Source organism: Microcebus murinus, chromosome X (genome assembly GCF_040939455.1).
Source record: "Microcebus murinus isolate Inina chromosome X, M.murinus_Inina_mat1.0, whole genome shotgun sequence".
Classification (NCBI taxonomy): domain Eukaryota; kingdom Metazoa; phylum Chordata; class Mammalia; order Primates; family Cheirogaleidae; genus Microcebus; species Microcebus murinus.
This window is the reverse complement of record NC_134136.1, coordinates 26,885,458-26,899,676: the sequence shown is the minus strand read 5'-3', so window position 1 is coordinate 26,899,676 and position 14,219 is coordinate 26,885,458. Positions and strand designations below refer to the sequence as shown.

At 38.0% G+C, this 14,219-nt stretch overlaps 1 protein-coding gene across 3 annotated transcripts in view; it reads right to left on the bottom strand.

Annotated features, from left to right (window-relative positions):
* Nucleotides 1-331: 331 nt before the first annotated feature.
* Nucleotides 332-14,219, bottom strand: part of DIAPH2 (diaphanous related formin 2) — an 824,298-nt gene continuing 810,410 nt past the window's right edge. For all 3 annotated transcript variants that reach the window (XM_075999380.1, XM_075999381.1, XM_020285092.2), the window contains one exon: nucleotides 332-6,079. In XM_075999380.1, the coding sequence (XP_075855495.1) occupies nucleotides 6,015-6,079 (65 nt within the window). In that variant the 3' untranslated portion in view covers nucleotides 332-6,014. The remainder of the gene's footprint in view (nucleotides 6,080-14,219) is intronic.

Below are 14,219 nucleotides of genomic sequence, written 5' to 3'. Positions count from 1 at the left end.
TCTATACTCAAGACAAACCTTTTCTGTTGAAATAGTTTCTCTGGAGCATGTAAATCACTCTTCTGACTTTTCTGGACTTTTTAATTTGTACAATCTCTCCACTACTCTGGCAAGCAGTGCTCCAGAATACTTAAAGAAAACTTTATGGTTCCTACAAGTGTGTCTCTGAATATGATTTCATGATCGCCGCCCCACCAGCTCCTTATAAAAACACTCTTACAGTTTTGTTCAGTTGAAGCTTCTTCTAGAATGTTCTCACATCCTGTCTCAAGACTTCACAGTTCATGCTTTTCACTCATGCTTAATCTTAATTATCATAAGCAGTGCAACATTTAATGTATATTGTAACTTTATTGAGTAAGTAAGTAGCCATTACATATAGATTGCAAGTCATTCTTGGTCCTGCTTAGAGACAGGTGTTTATTCTGAGGCAAAATGATAGCACAAATCCACAGTTCTACTGCTACTGAAACACTTCTTCAGGGTGGCTTGGTTTGGACACAATCTTCCTCAATACCCATTCAAAACAGTCTTTGCTCTTCACCCCTCCCTTCAGCTGAGGGATTCACAATATTTAAAATAAGCTTGTAAAGAACCCTTCTGTATCAGAGGTAGTTTTGTGCCTGCATTGTGAATCATAGAAGACATCTGGTCAAAGACACCATAAAAGGGGCAGAAAAGGTACACCAGAGTGCAGAGTTGGGATCAATTATTTTTTTCAAGCTAATCAGCCACAGTGGCAAAAGTATCAACCAAAATTTAGAATAGCCTGTCCATTCATTTAACAACAAAGCATGCAGTAGCCTGTGCAGACAGTAGCTTTTTAGAGAAAAATTTAAATTTGGCTTGAGCACCAAGGATGCATTTTAAAAAGTGAAAAATACATGTATGTGCAATGACTAGTAGCGTGGGCTAAATGGTGCCCCCTTCTCCCAAAAGATATGTCCATATCCTAATCCTCGTAAGCTATAATATTGCCTTATTTGGAAAAAAAGGGTCTTTGCAGATGGAAGTGAGTTAAGGATCTTGAGATAAGGAGATTATCATGGATAATCTAGGTGGACCCTAAATGCTATCACAAGTGTCCTTATAAGAGAGAGGCAGAGGTAGATTATATACATAGAGGGGAATGTGCCATGAAGACAGATCAGAGGGAGATGCAGCCACAAGCCAAGGAATGGAAGCCTTGGCAGCCAAAGAAACTGGAAGACACAAGGAATGGATTTTCCCCTAGAGCCTCCAGAAGGAGTTCAGCCCAGCCAGTACCTCAATTTTGGACTTCCGGTCTCCAAGACAGTAAGGGAATACATTTCTATTCTTTTAAGCTACTATGTTTGAGGGTTATTAGTGACAGCAGACATAAAAATCGAATATAGATTTTGGTACTGGGAAATGGAGTAGTGCTGTAACAAATATCTAAAAATGTGAAGGGGCTTGGGAATTTGATCACGGGTAGAGAGTGGCAGAATTTTGATGTGCGTGAGAGAAAAAGCACAGATTGCCTTAGCCAGACTGTTGGTAGAAATATGAATTTTTTTTTTTTTTTTTTTTTTGAGACAGAGTCTTGCTTTGTTGCCCAGGCTAGAGTGAGTGCCGTGGCGTCAGCCTAGCTCACAGCAACCTCAGACTCCTGGGCTCAAGCGATCCTCCTGCCTCAGCCTCCCGAGTAGCTGGGACTACAGGCATGCGCCACCATGCCCGGCTAATTTTTTTTGTATATATTTTTAGTTGGCCAATTAATTTCTTTCCATTTATAGTAGAGACGGGGTCTCGCTCTTGCTCAGGCTGGTTTCGAACTCCTGACCTCGAGCAATCCGCCCGCCTCGGCCTCCCAGAGAGCTAGGACTACAGGCGTGAGCCACCACGCCCGGCCGAAATATGAATGTTAAAGGCATTTTTGGTGAGGGCTCAGAAGGAAATGAAGAATATTTTATTGGAAACTGGAAGAAACACAATCCTTGTTAGATAGTGGCAAGTAGTTTATCTGAATTGTGTTCTGTGATTGTGTGGAAAGCAGAGCTTGTAAGTGATGAACTTGGATGTTTAGCTCAGGAGATTTGCAAGCATAGTGTTAAAGGTGTAGCCTAGCTTCTTTTGCTCCTTAAAATAAAATAAGAGAGAAAAGAGATACATTGAGGTAAGAACAATTAAGAGGAAAAGGAATCAGCATTTGATGACTGGGGAAATTCTGAGTCTATTTAGATTATAAAAGATGCTAAAATTAGGAGATTCACTGTTAGGAAAGTGTGCTCTGGAAATAAGACCGCGGGTGTGGCTGGACACCATCTGCCTGGTGCTGAAGAGATTAGGCATTGACTCATGGTTTCACTCAACCATCTCAACAGAAGCCAAGAATAGAGATGGGGTTATCCAAGAATGATCAGTGATGACCCTCTTTTCTAAAGGTGTGAATCAATGTGACATACATGGGAGACCTACAAGGTTTTGAGAATTTTATACCAGCAGAAACACTTCCAACTTGGCCCGAAAGGGACAGAGACAGAAAAAACTGACAGAAGATTGCCAGACTACCAAAATTCTACAGGCAGGAAATAGGCCAATAAAACTATTTAGCTGTAAATATGTGCTACCCTTTAAGACAAAGGAAGGATCACCCTGAGGGCAGAGCTGCAGGTACAGAGGATTATTGCCAGGCCTTGAAACCTAAGGGAAATTGTCTGGTTGGATTTTGAAAATGACTGGGACAGGTGTCTCCTTTCTACTTTCCATTCTCTACTTTTTGAAATAGGAATACCTGTAATTGTTACCCTATGTCTGCCCTACCATAGTATTTTGGAAGTACCTAACTTCTTTTCTGTTTCACTGGTTCACAGATAGAGAGGAATTTTGCCCCAGGATGGATCATACCCAGAGTTGCACTCATACCTGATTAAGATGATCTAAATAATGAGACTTGGGACTTCTGAAATGATGATATTTGAATGAGATTTTGGACTCAAGAGTTGATGCTATAATACATTGAGGTTTAGGGAATGTTAGGACGGGTTGAATGTATTTTACACATGAGACAGACAAAAATTTGGGGCCAGAGGGCAGACTGTGGTAGGCTGAAGGTGGCTTCTAAAAAGACATGTCCACATTCTAACGTATGTGCAATGAGTAGTAGAGTGGGCTGAATGGTGCCCCTTCCCTCAAAAGATATATCCATATCCCCAGAACCTGTGAATGTTATCTTATTTGGAAAAAGGGTCTTGCACATGTAATTAAGTCAAGGATATTGAGATGAGGAGATTAACCTGGATTAATCTGGGTGATTCCCAAATATGATCATAAGCATCCTTCAAAGAGAGAGGTCTAAGGGGATCAGGTACTCAGAGGAGAAGGTGATGTAAAGATGGAGCAGAGAGAAAGATGTGACAATAAGCTACGGAATGCCAAAAACCACCAGGAGCTGGAAGTGGCAAGGAAAGATTCTCTTCTAGAGCCTCTGGAGGGAGTATGGCCCTACCAACACCTTGACTTTGAGCTTCTGGCCTCCAGAGCCATGAGAGGATAAATTTCTGTTGTGTTAAGTGATCACATTGGTAGTAATTTGTTACAGCAGCCAAAGGAGACTACTACAACTAGTTAACATTTTCAGGGTTTTGTACTTTTAAAAAACATTCTGAAGAAAACCTGCATAAATGGTGCTTCTCACATGTGGCAGTAATAAGCCTAACAAAAGACTTTAGCATCATTTGGTTCTGCACCAAAAATGTCATTATGTACTTTTTGGGGGTGATTACTTTTCAATGGAAAACAAAACCACAAATGGATAGAGCAGGATCATTATAAATCTGGGAAGCGAACCCTTGAACTTAATTACTGGACCTTCATAAAAGACCCTGAAAGGTTTTTTAATGTTTGAGAAAAGTATGTGGAATTGTTCTAAATACAAGTATATCATTTCTCGATAATAGTTCTTCATTCTTGTTCACAAACTCGAAAATAAGGCAAGTTCACACATGGAAAAAGTGATACACATCAGTATTTCTACCTTGACCAGCTTGATAATATGGCATGGCAAATACCCTCAGATTTTAGTCAGGGTTAACATTTCCAAATCATTTTCCTACAGCCTGAAAAGCTATCAAAAGACTCAAAAGAAGCCATACAATGAAGATTTCAAAAAAGTCTTTGCCAAGTCAAAAATACACATATTAGGTATTTACATAAATTAGTAGAACCCAAACTTTTGTTGTTATTAAAAAACAGTGTGAAACTGATACATCCTATAGATGTCTGTGTATGTGTGTGTGTATGTGTGTGTGTGCGCATGCGCGTGTGTCTGTGTGTTCAGAAAGGACAGAATTGTAAAATCTCAGATACTGTTACTCTTTTTGATTTCTCTATCATAGCAGCTTCAGAGCTTTTTTAAATATAATACCCAAGTAAGAATGCAATGGAGGAAAAGGCAGCAGTTTGAATCATCATACATCTATATAAAAAAATCTGTGAGCTACTGGTCACTTGTTTATATTATCTTAGATGGGAACTTGCCATCTAAGATATTATCATGTCATATTACCATGCCAGTCGTTTGCTCTTCTCTCTGAATGTCTATGATGTGCTTTGGAGGAGTAGAAATAGGATGTTCTACATAACAAATATATATAAGAAATCTTTTACAATAATCACAATCATCTGCATGAATTAGTCTTAAAATTGCACTCCAGAGAAGTTATACCACATTATTTCAATGCATATTTTAAAATAATAGACATGTTAAGTATAATTTTTACTGTCTCATCTATTTAAGAAAAATGTAGAGCCTGTTTTTCCTCCTAGAGTTGTTTTGGCAGCATCATTTTAATTTGCTAATATAAGGTAAGTAAGTATGATGATGATTGAGAAGTTCACTTCGTTACTGGGATGTGGAATTATTGTAGCAGGAGATATAAATATATACACATATTTACACATACGTACATAGAATGTTTTTCTTCTTCAGACCACCAAAGCAGAATTAGAAAGAAGAGTGGAAAGGGAGATAAAACAATTGACCTTTCAGACAGTTTTCTGTTGCCTCCTGCAGAAAGAAATCTCTTTACTCTCAGGTCTTCTAGAACTCTATTCCCTGCCTTCAAGGGGGTTGAGAAAGAAGCGATAGAAGAAATAAACCACAGAGAACAGGAATCAATATTTGCCTCTAAAAATCTACATAAAAGTAATAGAATTTTCAGATTCATCCCTAGCATAAACATTAAAATGTGAGGTTTTTCTCAAAAATAGCCATATAAAGTATTTTGTATAAAGTAGATATCTGTGCATAATTAGAAAATACCTCTTTAAATAAAGTTTAAATCACTTTCCCTAACCGATTCTATTAAACTTTGGTTTATTTTTAGCAATGATGAGTACCTGCAATATCATGCTGAAACGCTAGAGTAATGATGAGTTTAATTTCAGCCAAAGCAGATGAATCCATCAGCTTTCACTTGAGATAAGATTCTAAATAACTGGACTGGGGTGGAGCAGTACTTTTGTGAATTTCCAAAATGGCTCCTCCCACAGTGTGCACAATATTAGAATCATTAAGATGCACATTTTTTCTTGACCTTTTTCTTTTGTACATAATAGTGATTAGAAGCAGACATTAGATGACTCTTTCTTTCTATTCTTTTTCTTCTCTTTCTTTTTTTATTTTTATGTTTTTGGTTGGGTGACCTATAAACATAAGATTTTAAATTTTGGACAGACTGAATGTTTTTAAAAGCTCTAACTCTTCAATTTCTTACACTTTCATCATCACAGTCAGGTCACACACAATAACAAATAATACACATCTTTACACGAACATGGAACACAGGATTTATAATCTTGAAAACTCTTTCCAGATTAGTATTACGGGAGGAGTCTTGTAATAGTTTTATAAATGCACACTACTTCCCAGCTTAGCTTGATCTTCGCAGGAATGCACTTATTTTCTCTCCATCCCTTGATGCATGTTTTGTTCTTCTCAAAATGTATGATTTTGTTTACTTAAATATTTTCATATGCTTTGGCATCAGGCATCACTTAGATGAGATAGCTCCATTGTGGCGAGAGCGTGACCTTTCCAAAGGTACTCGTCGGTTATCTGTAAGACAAAGAGAAAAAGAACCAAAAAAAAAAAGGTGAGCTTCAGATGTTGGCTATTACATGATGTCAGGTTGAGAGAGGTTTTCTAATAGTCCTGAAAAATCACTTCAAATGAATATGTAAATAAGTAACCAAGAGTCCAGATCTGAGGAGTTCACACTGCAGCTGCCAGACTGAGTTCAAGAGTTCTGCAATCAGTAATAAATGACTTTTCTTGGTAAGTGAAGTCAAGGTGATAAAAGAAATGGAAGAATTCTCTCAAGCACAGTCCCCTCGGAAATAGCAGGCAACAAGAAAATTCCTCGGTAAAGATGTTAAATTGAAAGGATCTATGTACAGTGCCTTTTGTTGGAAAACACTTCAATTCCCCATGAGTTTTCAATCTGTATGTTGGCTACCTCTACAGGACACCGGCGTGGGCAGAGCAGAAAAGAGTTTTTATTTTTTACAATGATTGCAATATGTGGCAATCAAACCAGCTACCAAATTTGCTTGATTGTATGATGTAAACAAATTCAATACATTATGTAGTCATTATGGGAATGAATAATGAATGAGACCTATTCTAGGTCCCATTCCCCCCACCCGTTGCAGGAAGAATAATCACTGTAGAGATAACTGTTGGCACAAAGCTTGGAAAGCAAAGTTTAAAGGCACTGAAAGTTGCTGAAAATAGTTTTAGATTTAATAGGAAAAAGGTTTACAGCTCTGCATTGCAATGATCACTACTATGTTATTATCACCTCTGTTTTATGCTCGGCTTAAATGCAATTGATGCGGGTGAAAATCCCTTTCTGACAAAAGCATAATATACTTAGATTCTCTATTTAGAATGAGACTGGGTCCCTAGAAATAATGACAACCACCAGCACTTACATAAATGCTAACACTTTACACTCGTTAATTTGCTAATTCACACAACATCCCCGGGAGGTAAGCCCATTTCATTCCATCCTATTATCTCTGCTTTAGTGATGAAGGTTACACAGCAAATCAATGGTATGATGGGGGATTATAATGCAAAGTTAATGCCTAAATGTCAGGCCTGCTTTGTTCAGAGGTAGATGTTGGGGCCTCCCAAGCTGCTACTCATTTCCTCCCTGAGATGATGATGCCTTACTAACACATCCTGCCTGTCACATGGGGAAGATGGACTGACCGGTTCTGAGGCTTTGCCATGGTGCCATTCTCGTCTGTGCTAGCATCTCTTGACTGATTCCCAGTAGTCTGTGGTCAGTACACAGAGCAAAGCTAACTGGCCCCCATGACCTTGGCCTTGTTAACACCATGAGTGTATGAGTGTGCTGAGCCCCACCAGCCTTAAGCTTAAAGCCTGCTGAGTACTTCATAATGCAATAATATCACTGAGAGGTGAGAAAGACAGAGGCGTTTTCTCTACTCAGAGATATATCTTTTTTTTTTTTTATTTCGGCATATTATGGGGGTACAGATTTTAAGGTTTCAATAAATGCCCATTTCCCCCCTGCCCCCCACAAGTCTGAGTCTCCATCATGACCATCCCCCAGATGGTGCACATCTCACTCATTATGTATGTATATACCCCCCTCAGAGATATATCTGAGTGATGGATTGTTTGGGTATCTTTTTGAAGATACCATTAAAAAAATCCATTATTTAGTTTGTGATATGGATCACAATTCAGCAAAAAAAAGAAATGTGAAGATAACATCCTGGATAAAGCACTTATTACTTAGATGTCACTGGTTTGCATACAGATTGGTTTGGGACTTGTTAGAAAGCATTTAAAAATAAGATCACAATATAATGGTTCCCATTGCATTGCTAGCATTTAAGCATTCAGCATTAAAGCTTTTGGACCCGAGAATGATGATAGTACTCCTAGAGGATTGTGCCAGCTAGAAAAAAGGCTTGTGCCTTGGTGGCCCTACACACTAAGGTCAACAGGTATTCACACTTCACTCTAGGAATGCCATTGGTGTCCCATACCATCACTCTACCCATTGTATCCAAGACAAGTACCACATCCAAAAACCCAGTCTTGCAGCATTAAATAATGGGATGTAAGGATCCATACTAAGTTGCCAATTATTGGTGGCACTTAGTGTAAGAAAATAAAAAAACTTTCAGGTCAAATCAAACTGAGGAAAGGACATTGAAGCTTTTGGAAGGCAGCCTAACCAATGGTTCGGAGCCCAAATCCTACCTTTGGCATATATAAAAGAGAATTGTTTTAGATATTTTAGATTTTCTCCATCTCTTTTTTCCTTCCTTCCTTCTCCTCCTTTTTTGGGGTGCCTAATTGGTCCCTAAGTTAATGAGATTAATTATTAGAAGCAAATCTACAAGAGTTGCCAATTACTTTCATAATGTCAGCCTTCAACCTTGTTTGTGAAAAAATGTTGCTCAAAACAATGGCAGCAATGGCTGATCTGGATCTTTTGATTACTGTTTCCAATTCTCTATATTTATGTTAAAACTACAAAATATATATTTATATTCAAAATAATATTTATATTATATGGATCAAGCCAGAAGTGGAATTTAGAGGATACCATGCAGTGTGTATGTGTGTGTGTATAGAGGGAGAGCGAGAGAAAGAGAGAGAAAGAGATTTTTTTCCCCATGCTGAGCCATGTCTTCTTTGAAGCAGAGATGAAAAAAATCATAGAAATTGTTTATAATACAACATTTATATGTATAGTATTAAATACTAATGGGCAAAAATCAGTGGCCTGACCCTCATAAGGTCAGGACTCACAGTGGGAGTTTATGAGAAAAGAACAAATGTTAGATGTTCTTACTGTCAGAAGTGATGCAGTAATGTGGATGATGGTGATAATGATTGCATTTGCTGTTTGGAAACATAACTGGAGGAAGTGGGTGCTCATGTGATGTGATTTGAGAGCTCCACAAGACCCAGCCTGAAGCAAATTCACTTTTCTAACTAGTCTTATTCTTCTCCCAACACTACTGATACTAGTGTGGTTTAGATGACAAAAATAGAGGGCTCTCCTCTGAAAAGTCAATAGTTTAAGACCCATATATTTCCCTGAGATGATATGAAGGGCTTTGTTAACAAGTAGAGCTCTCCCTTTCCAATCTGCCTGCTATCTTTCTGGAAATCAAAGAGAAAAAGATGGAAGAGGAGGCTCTGTCTATGTGTGTATACTTGTTGGAAATATTGTACAATGAAATATAGGACAACATATTTCACTGGTGGATGGGGTAACATGATTTGTCATATTCTCTGCTTCTTTTTTCTTAATTCATGGAGTAACACATTATAGTGAATATCTACAAGGTTTAATATATCCTCATGGTCCAAGAATTTATTAAGGAATCCTATTGTTTGTAAACATGAAGATTAATGCAGCAATAAGCCTCAGACGACAGTCCCAAAATGTACCTTCTAAATCAACCATAGTTGGGTATATCCAAAGATTCTCTTTGGTCACCAAAGGCTTGTCTTTGAAATATGCCCCCTGTGAAGGTGAATGGATTCTGATACTATGGACCGTGGCCTGGTCAAAGCATAAGGTTGAAGGGAGGGACATAGTTATATGAAAATGTGCATCCTATAGAGGAAGAGTGGCCAAAACAAAAGCGATATTCAAACCTGTAACCAAAAGGGAATGTAAATGCATGGCTCAGCTTAAACACGACTCTGCACCTTCGGAATATCAGGTTAACCAGCTCAAACTGATGTCAAGGCTTTCCTTGCTGTCATAAAGAGTAAGAAACTTAACTCCTTTTCGAAGCATAAATTTATTTGGGGCCGGGCGCTGTGGCTCACGCCTGTAATCCTAGCTCTTGGGAGGCCGAGGCGGGCGGATTGCTCAAGGTCAGGAGTTCAAAACCAGCCTGAGCAAGAGCGAGACCCCGTCTCTACTATAAATAGAAGGAAATTAATTGGCCAACTGATATATATATAAAAAATTAGCCGGGCATGGTGGCGCATGCCTGTAGTCCCAGCTACTCGGGAGGCTGAGGCAGAAGGATCACTTGAGCCCAGGAGTTTGAGGTTGCTGTGAGCTAGGCTGACGCCACGGCACTCACTCTAGCCTGGACAACAAAGCGAGACTCTGTCTCAAAAAAAAAAAAAAAAAAAAAAAAAAAATTTATTTGGTATTCATCTCAAAACCTTCCTGAGTTCTGCAGTGAATGGATTAAACCCATTATTGTTTTACTCTAGAATTTATTCATGCAATAATTTGTTTGGCAACTATGTGTAAAGCACGTGGTCCACAAAATACCTGAATGTTACAAAGTTTCAGATCTATACCTAAAGCTACATCATTCATTTCCTTCTTACTGAACTTTGTCAAGTGAAATAACTGAAGAATAAGCACAGCACAGATAAAGCTTAACCACAGTATGACATGAGAGAGATTAGAGCGGTGGTCCCCAACCTTTTTGACACCAGGGACCAGCTTGATGGAAGACAATTTTTCCATGGACCATGGGGGGCCAGGGGAAAAGGGATGGTTTCAGGATGATTCAAGCACATTACATTTATTGTGCACTTTTTTTCTATTATTATTACATTGTAATATATAATGATATAATTATACAAATCTCTCTGCTAATGATAATCTGTATTGCAGCTGCTCCCCATCACCACCTCAGCTCCACCTTGGATCATCAGGCAATAGATTCTCATGAGTGTACAACCTGGATTCCTTGAATGCACAGTTTACAGTAGGGCTCAGGCTTCTATGAGAATCTAATGCTGCCGCTGATGGGACAGGAGGCGGAGCTCAGGCAGCGATGGGAGCAATGGGGAGCTGCTGTAAATACACATGAAGCTTCACTAGCTCTCTCGCCACTCACCTCCCGCTCTATGGCCTGGTTCCTAACAGGACACAGACCCAGTACCGGTCTGTGGCCTAGGGGCTGGGGACCGCAGGACTAGAGGATGCATGCCTGTACTACTGTGTTTCCTCGAAAATAAGACCTACCCATAAAATAAGCCCTAGCAGGATTTTTAAGCATTTGTGCAATATAAGCCCTACCCCAAAAATAAGACCTAGTGCTGGGCGTGGCTGTGCAGCGTATCTGCACAACCCATGCATTTTGTTGTGGAGCGGGAAAAGAAGAGGAGCAAGCCCTTCTCATCTGCCCTATGAGAGCTCTGTTGCTCGACATGAGAGACTGGGGCTAATGGTTCTAAAGGAAATAGAGTTGCAAGAAATTCAGGATGGAATTCGGGGTTTGGAGAGTTATGATGATGTTCCAGAAGAAGACGACTTAACTATATTTGAATAAATGTAGATTGTTGTACCATACTTAAAAAAAATAACACATCCCCTGGAAATAAGCCCTAAGGTGTCTTCTTGAGGAAAAATAGATATAAGACCCTGTCTTATTTTCGGGGAAACATGGTATGTAACCTGGGAGTGTGCAATTAATTAATCCTTTTAACAAAGTGAGTGTATGCCAATGGTACAGGCTGTATCCTGCCTACTGCATAAGGAAGTTGAGTTGGGATTGAAAAAACTGTATAAGAGGGCCATGTCCATTATTCATTTCCTACGAGGTTAGGTGTCTGTTTGTCATTGTGTATGAGGTTAGGTGTCTGTCTGTCATTGTGTACAGAAGGACAGTTTCCTTCCTGGTGCTTTAAAGGCATGCAGATGTATCAGTGTCGACCTAATACAATACACTAGTCTTCACAGCAGGATAACATAAACCAAATGTATGCCTCTTATGTGCTGCACATTGTGTTACAAAATATCCCATTTTAATGCAAATTAGTTGGCTAGAAAAAAAACCGTAAAAGAAACCCTCTGGAATTTACAGTGAGTTTTGTTTTCTCCAAGCTTCTCAAAAGTGATGGCATGGCAGATTTACCATCTATGAGTAGGCATGGTTTCTAGCAAGCAGAGCAAATGGAGGTCTGGGTCTATTCAGCACAGGCTAAGGAAATGAAGAAAATTGTTTCTACTGCTTCCAGAAATGTCCATTGAGTAGCTATTTGCATCCCGAAACACTGATGAGAGAAAGTTAATTTATTTTGGACTGCTATACTGAAATCATCTCATATGGACTTACATTTTTCCTCCTTGTGTCCAAAACTGTTTCCTGTATGCATCTCTCTGTGATTTTAGGGATCCTGACTTAGATATAGTTTCTCACTTCACTAGAAACAACTGGAAGGTGGCAAGTGAATTTGGCCTGGGCTTTATCTTTTGATGGCGGAAAGCCAATGGCTCTATTACTTGACCAGATTCTTTTTCCTCACTGTTACCAGAATAGTGTCTTTAAAAAAAAATATGTTGAGCTCAAACTATATATGCAATTTGGTGTTCTACTTTTTCATTTAATATTTTATTGTAGAAATTTTCCATGTCATTAAACTTTTGGAACATGATATTGAAAGCATGATTTTTAATGGCTCCATAGTCTTCTTTCTACATTATATAAATATACCACAAGTTAGTTAACCATTTCTCTACTGTGGGACATTTAAGTTGCTCTCAATATTTTGCTATTATATATAGCATAACATTGAACATCCTTATAGTTACATATTCACATATGCTATGTGTGGAAGGGGCATTGTTAGGGTATGCAAAATTAAGTGCAAATGTATTCCAGAATAGTTGTATTAATTTAAGTCCAATTGGCAGTGTGTGAATTTGTCTGTCTTATCTCATTGTTGAGTATTAATCTTTTAAAAATGTGCCAGTATAAAAAGTGAAAAATGGCATCTGCTTCATTTTTTTTTTTTTTTTGCATTCCTTCAAATACTAGTTAGGTGGAACTTTTCGTATGTTATTATCCATTTATTCTTCCTGTATAGGCTGACCAAGTCCTTTAGCCATTTGTGTCTTGAGGTTTTAGGTTTTTGCTTTTGTTTTTATTTTGAACTCTACATATTAAAGATAGTAATCAATTGAAATATTTATTAGAAATATCTTCCTTAGGTTGTTGATTGCTTATTGATTATTATCTCTCTTGTTTGTGTTGTGGGTTTTTAGAAACATATGGTTTCATTTTTACCATTTTTATGTAATTAATTCTACTGGTCTTTTACATCGTGATTGTTCCTTTGTTTTTAAGCTTAGAAAGTCCTTCTCCAGCTTCAGACATTTGATAAACATCTAACTATATCTCTTCTTGCTCTTCATGGTTTGATTTCTTGTTTTACATTTAACTATTTAAATGATCTGCAATTTATTTTGTTGTATAATGTCAGGTAAGTTTCCATACTGGTTTCTTTCTTTCTTTTTTTTTTCCTTACAAAGAGGAATGGGCTGCTCCAGAACCACTTGTTGAATAATCATGAACTTCTATAGTGATTCATGATACTTCCTTTATCACATATTAAATTATCTATACTAGGGTTTCTGTTCCATTGACATTGATATTATTCCCGATTTTTGTCCAATAGTTCCTGGTTTCATTATTTCAGCCTCAAAATATGTTTTAACATCTGATGGAGCTAAACCTCCATCACTTATATTTTAATTTAAAACACATATTTTTAGGGCACATTTTGGAACTCTACATCATGCTATAATCACAAGACAAGTTGAAAATAACACAGCTTGAAAAACAAACCCAGTGGGTACTAGGCTGATCCTAATAAAGACAGGCAGATGTTTGTTGAGTGCCAAAGAGTCAAGTGATGCTAAGGTCCCTAGTGATGTTTTTAAGAGCACTTTTCAGGTTGTTCATTTTCTTAAAGACTTAACAAGGCCTCTTTCCCTGTCTTGTGATCAGATTTTCCAACAGCTGACCACTTTATTTCTGGAAATACAGCAGAGTCTAGGTACTACCCAAATGAGAATATAAGATTTACTCTCGTTTTTGTCTTGTTGAAAATTTGAATAATTGGAATTAAATGTATAGTTTTGCTGGTTGTTGACAGTCTAGTACGTGTAGTCTGTAAACCTTATTTTCTCATATATTTTATATATTTTGCAATTTTGATGTCCACTAGATACCACAGGTATTAAACTACACTGAATTGCTTTATAGTAACAGAACTGTATGCACAGGGTGATGTACAAATTATATGTCTAGATGCCAATCAATTACCTCCACTTAACAATTAAATAGTTCTAACCCTATTCTAATTTCAGTGACATTATAACATTTTTAAAACTAGAAAGAGGCCATGTTGTATAATCTGTGTCCTTCATTACATGCAA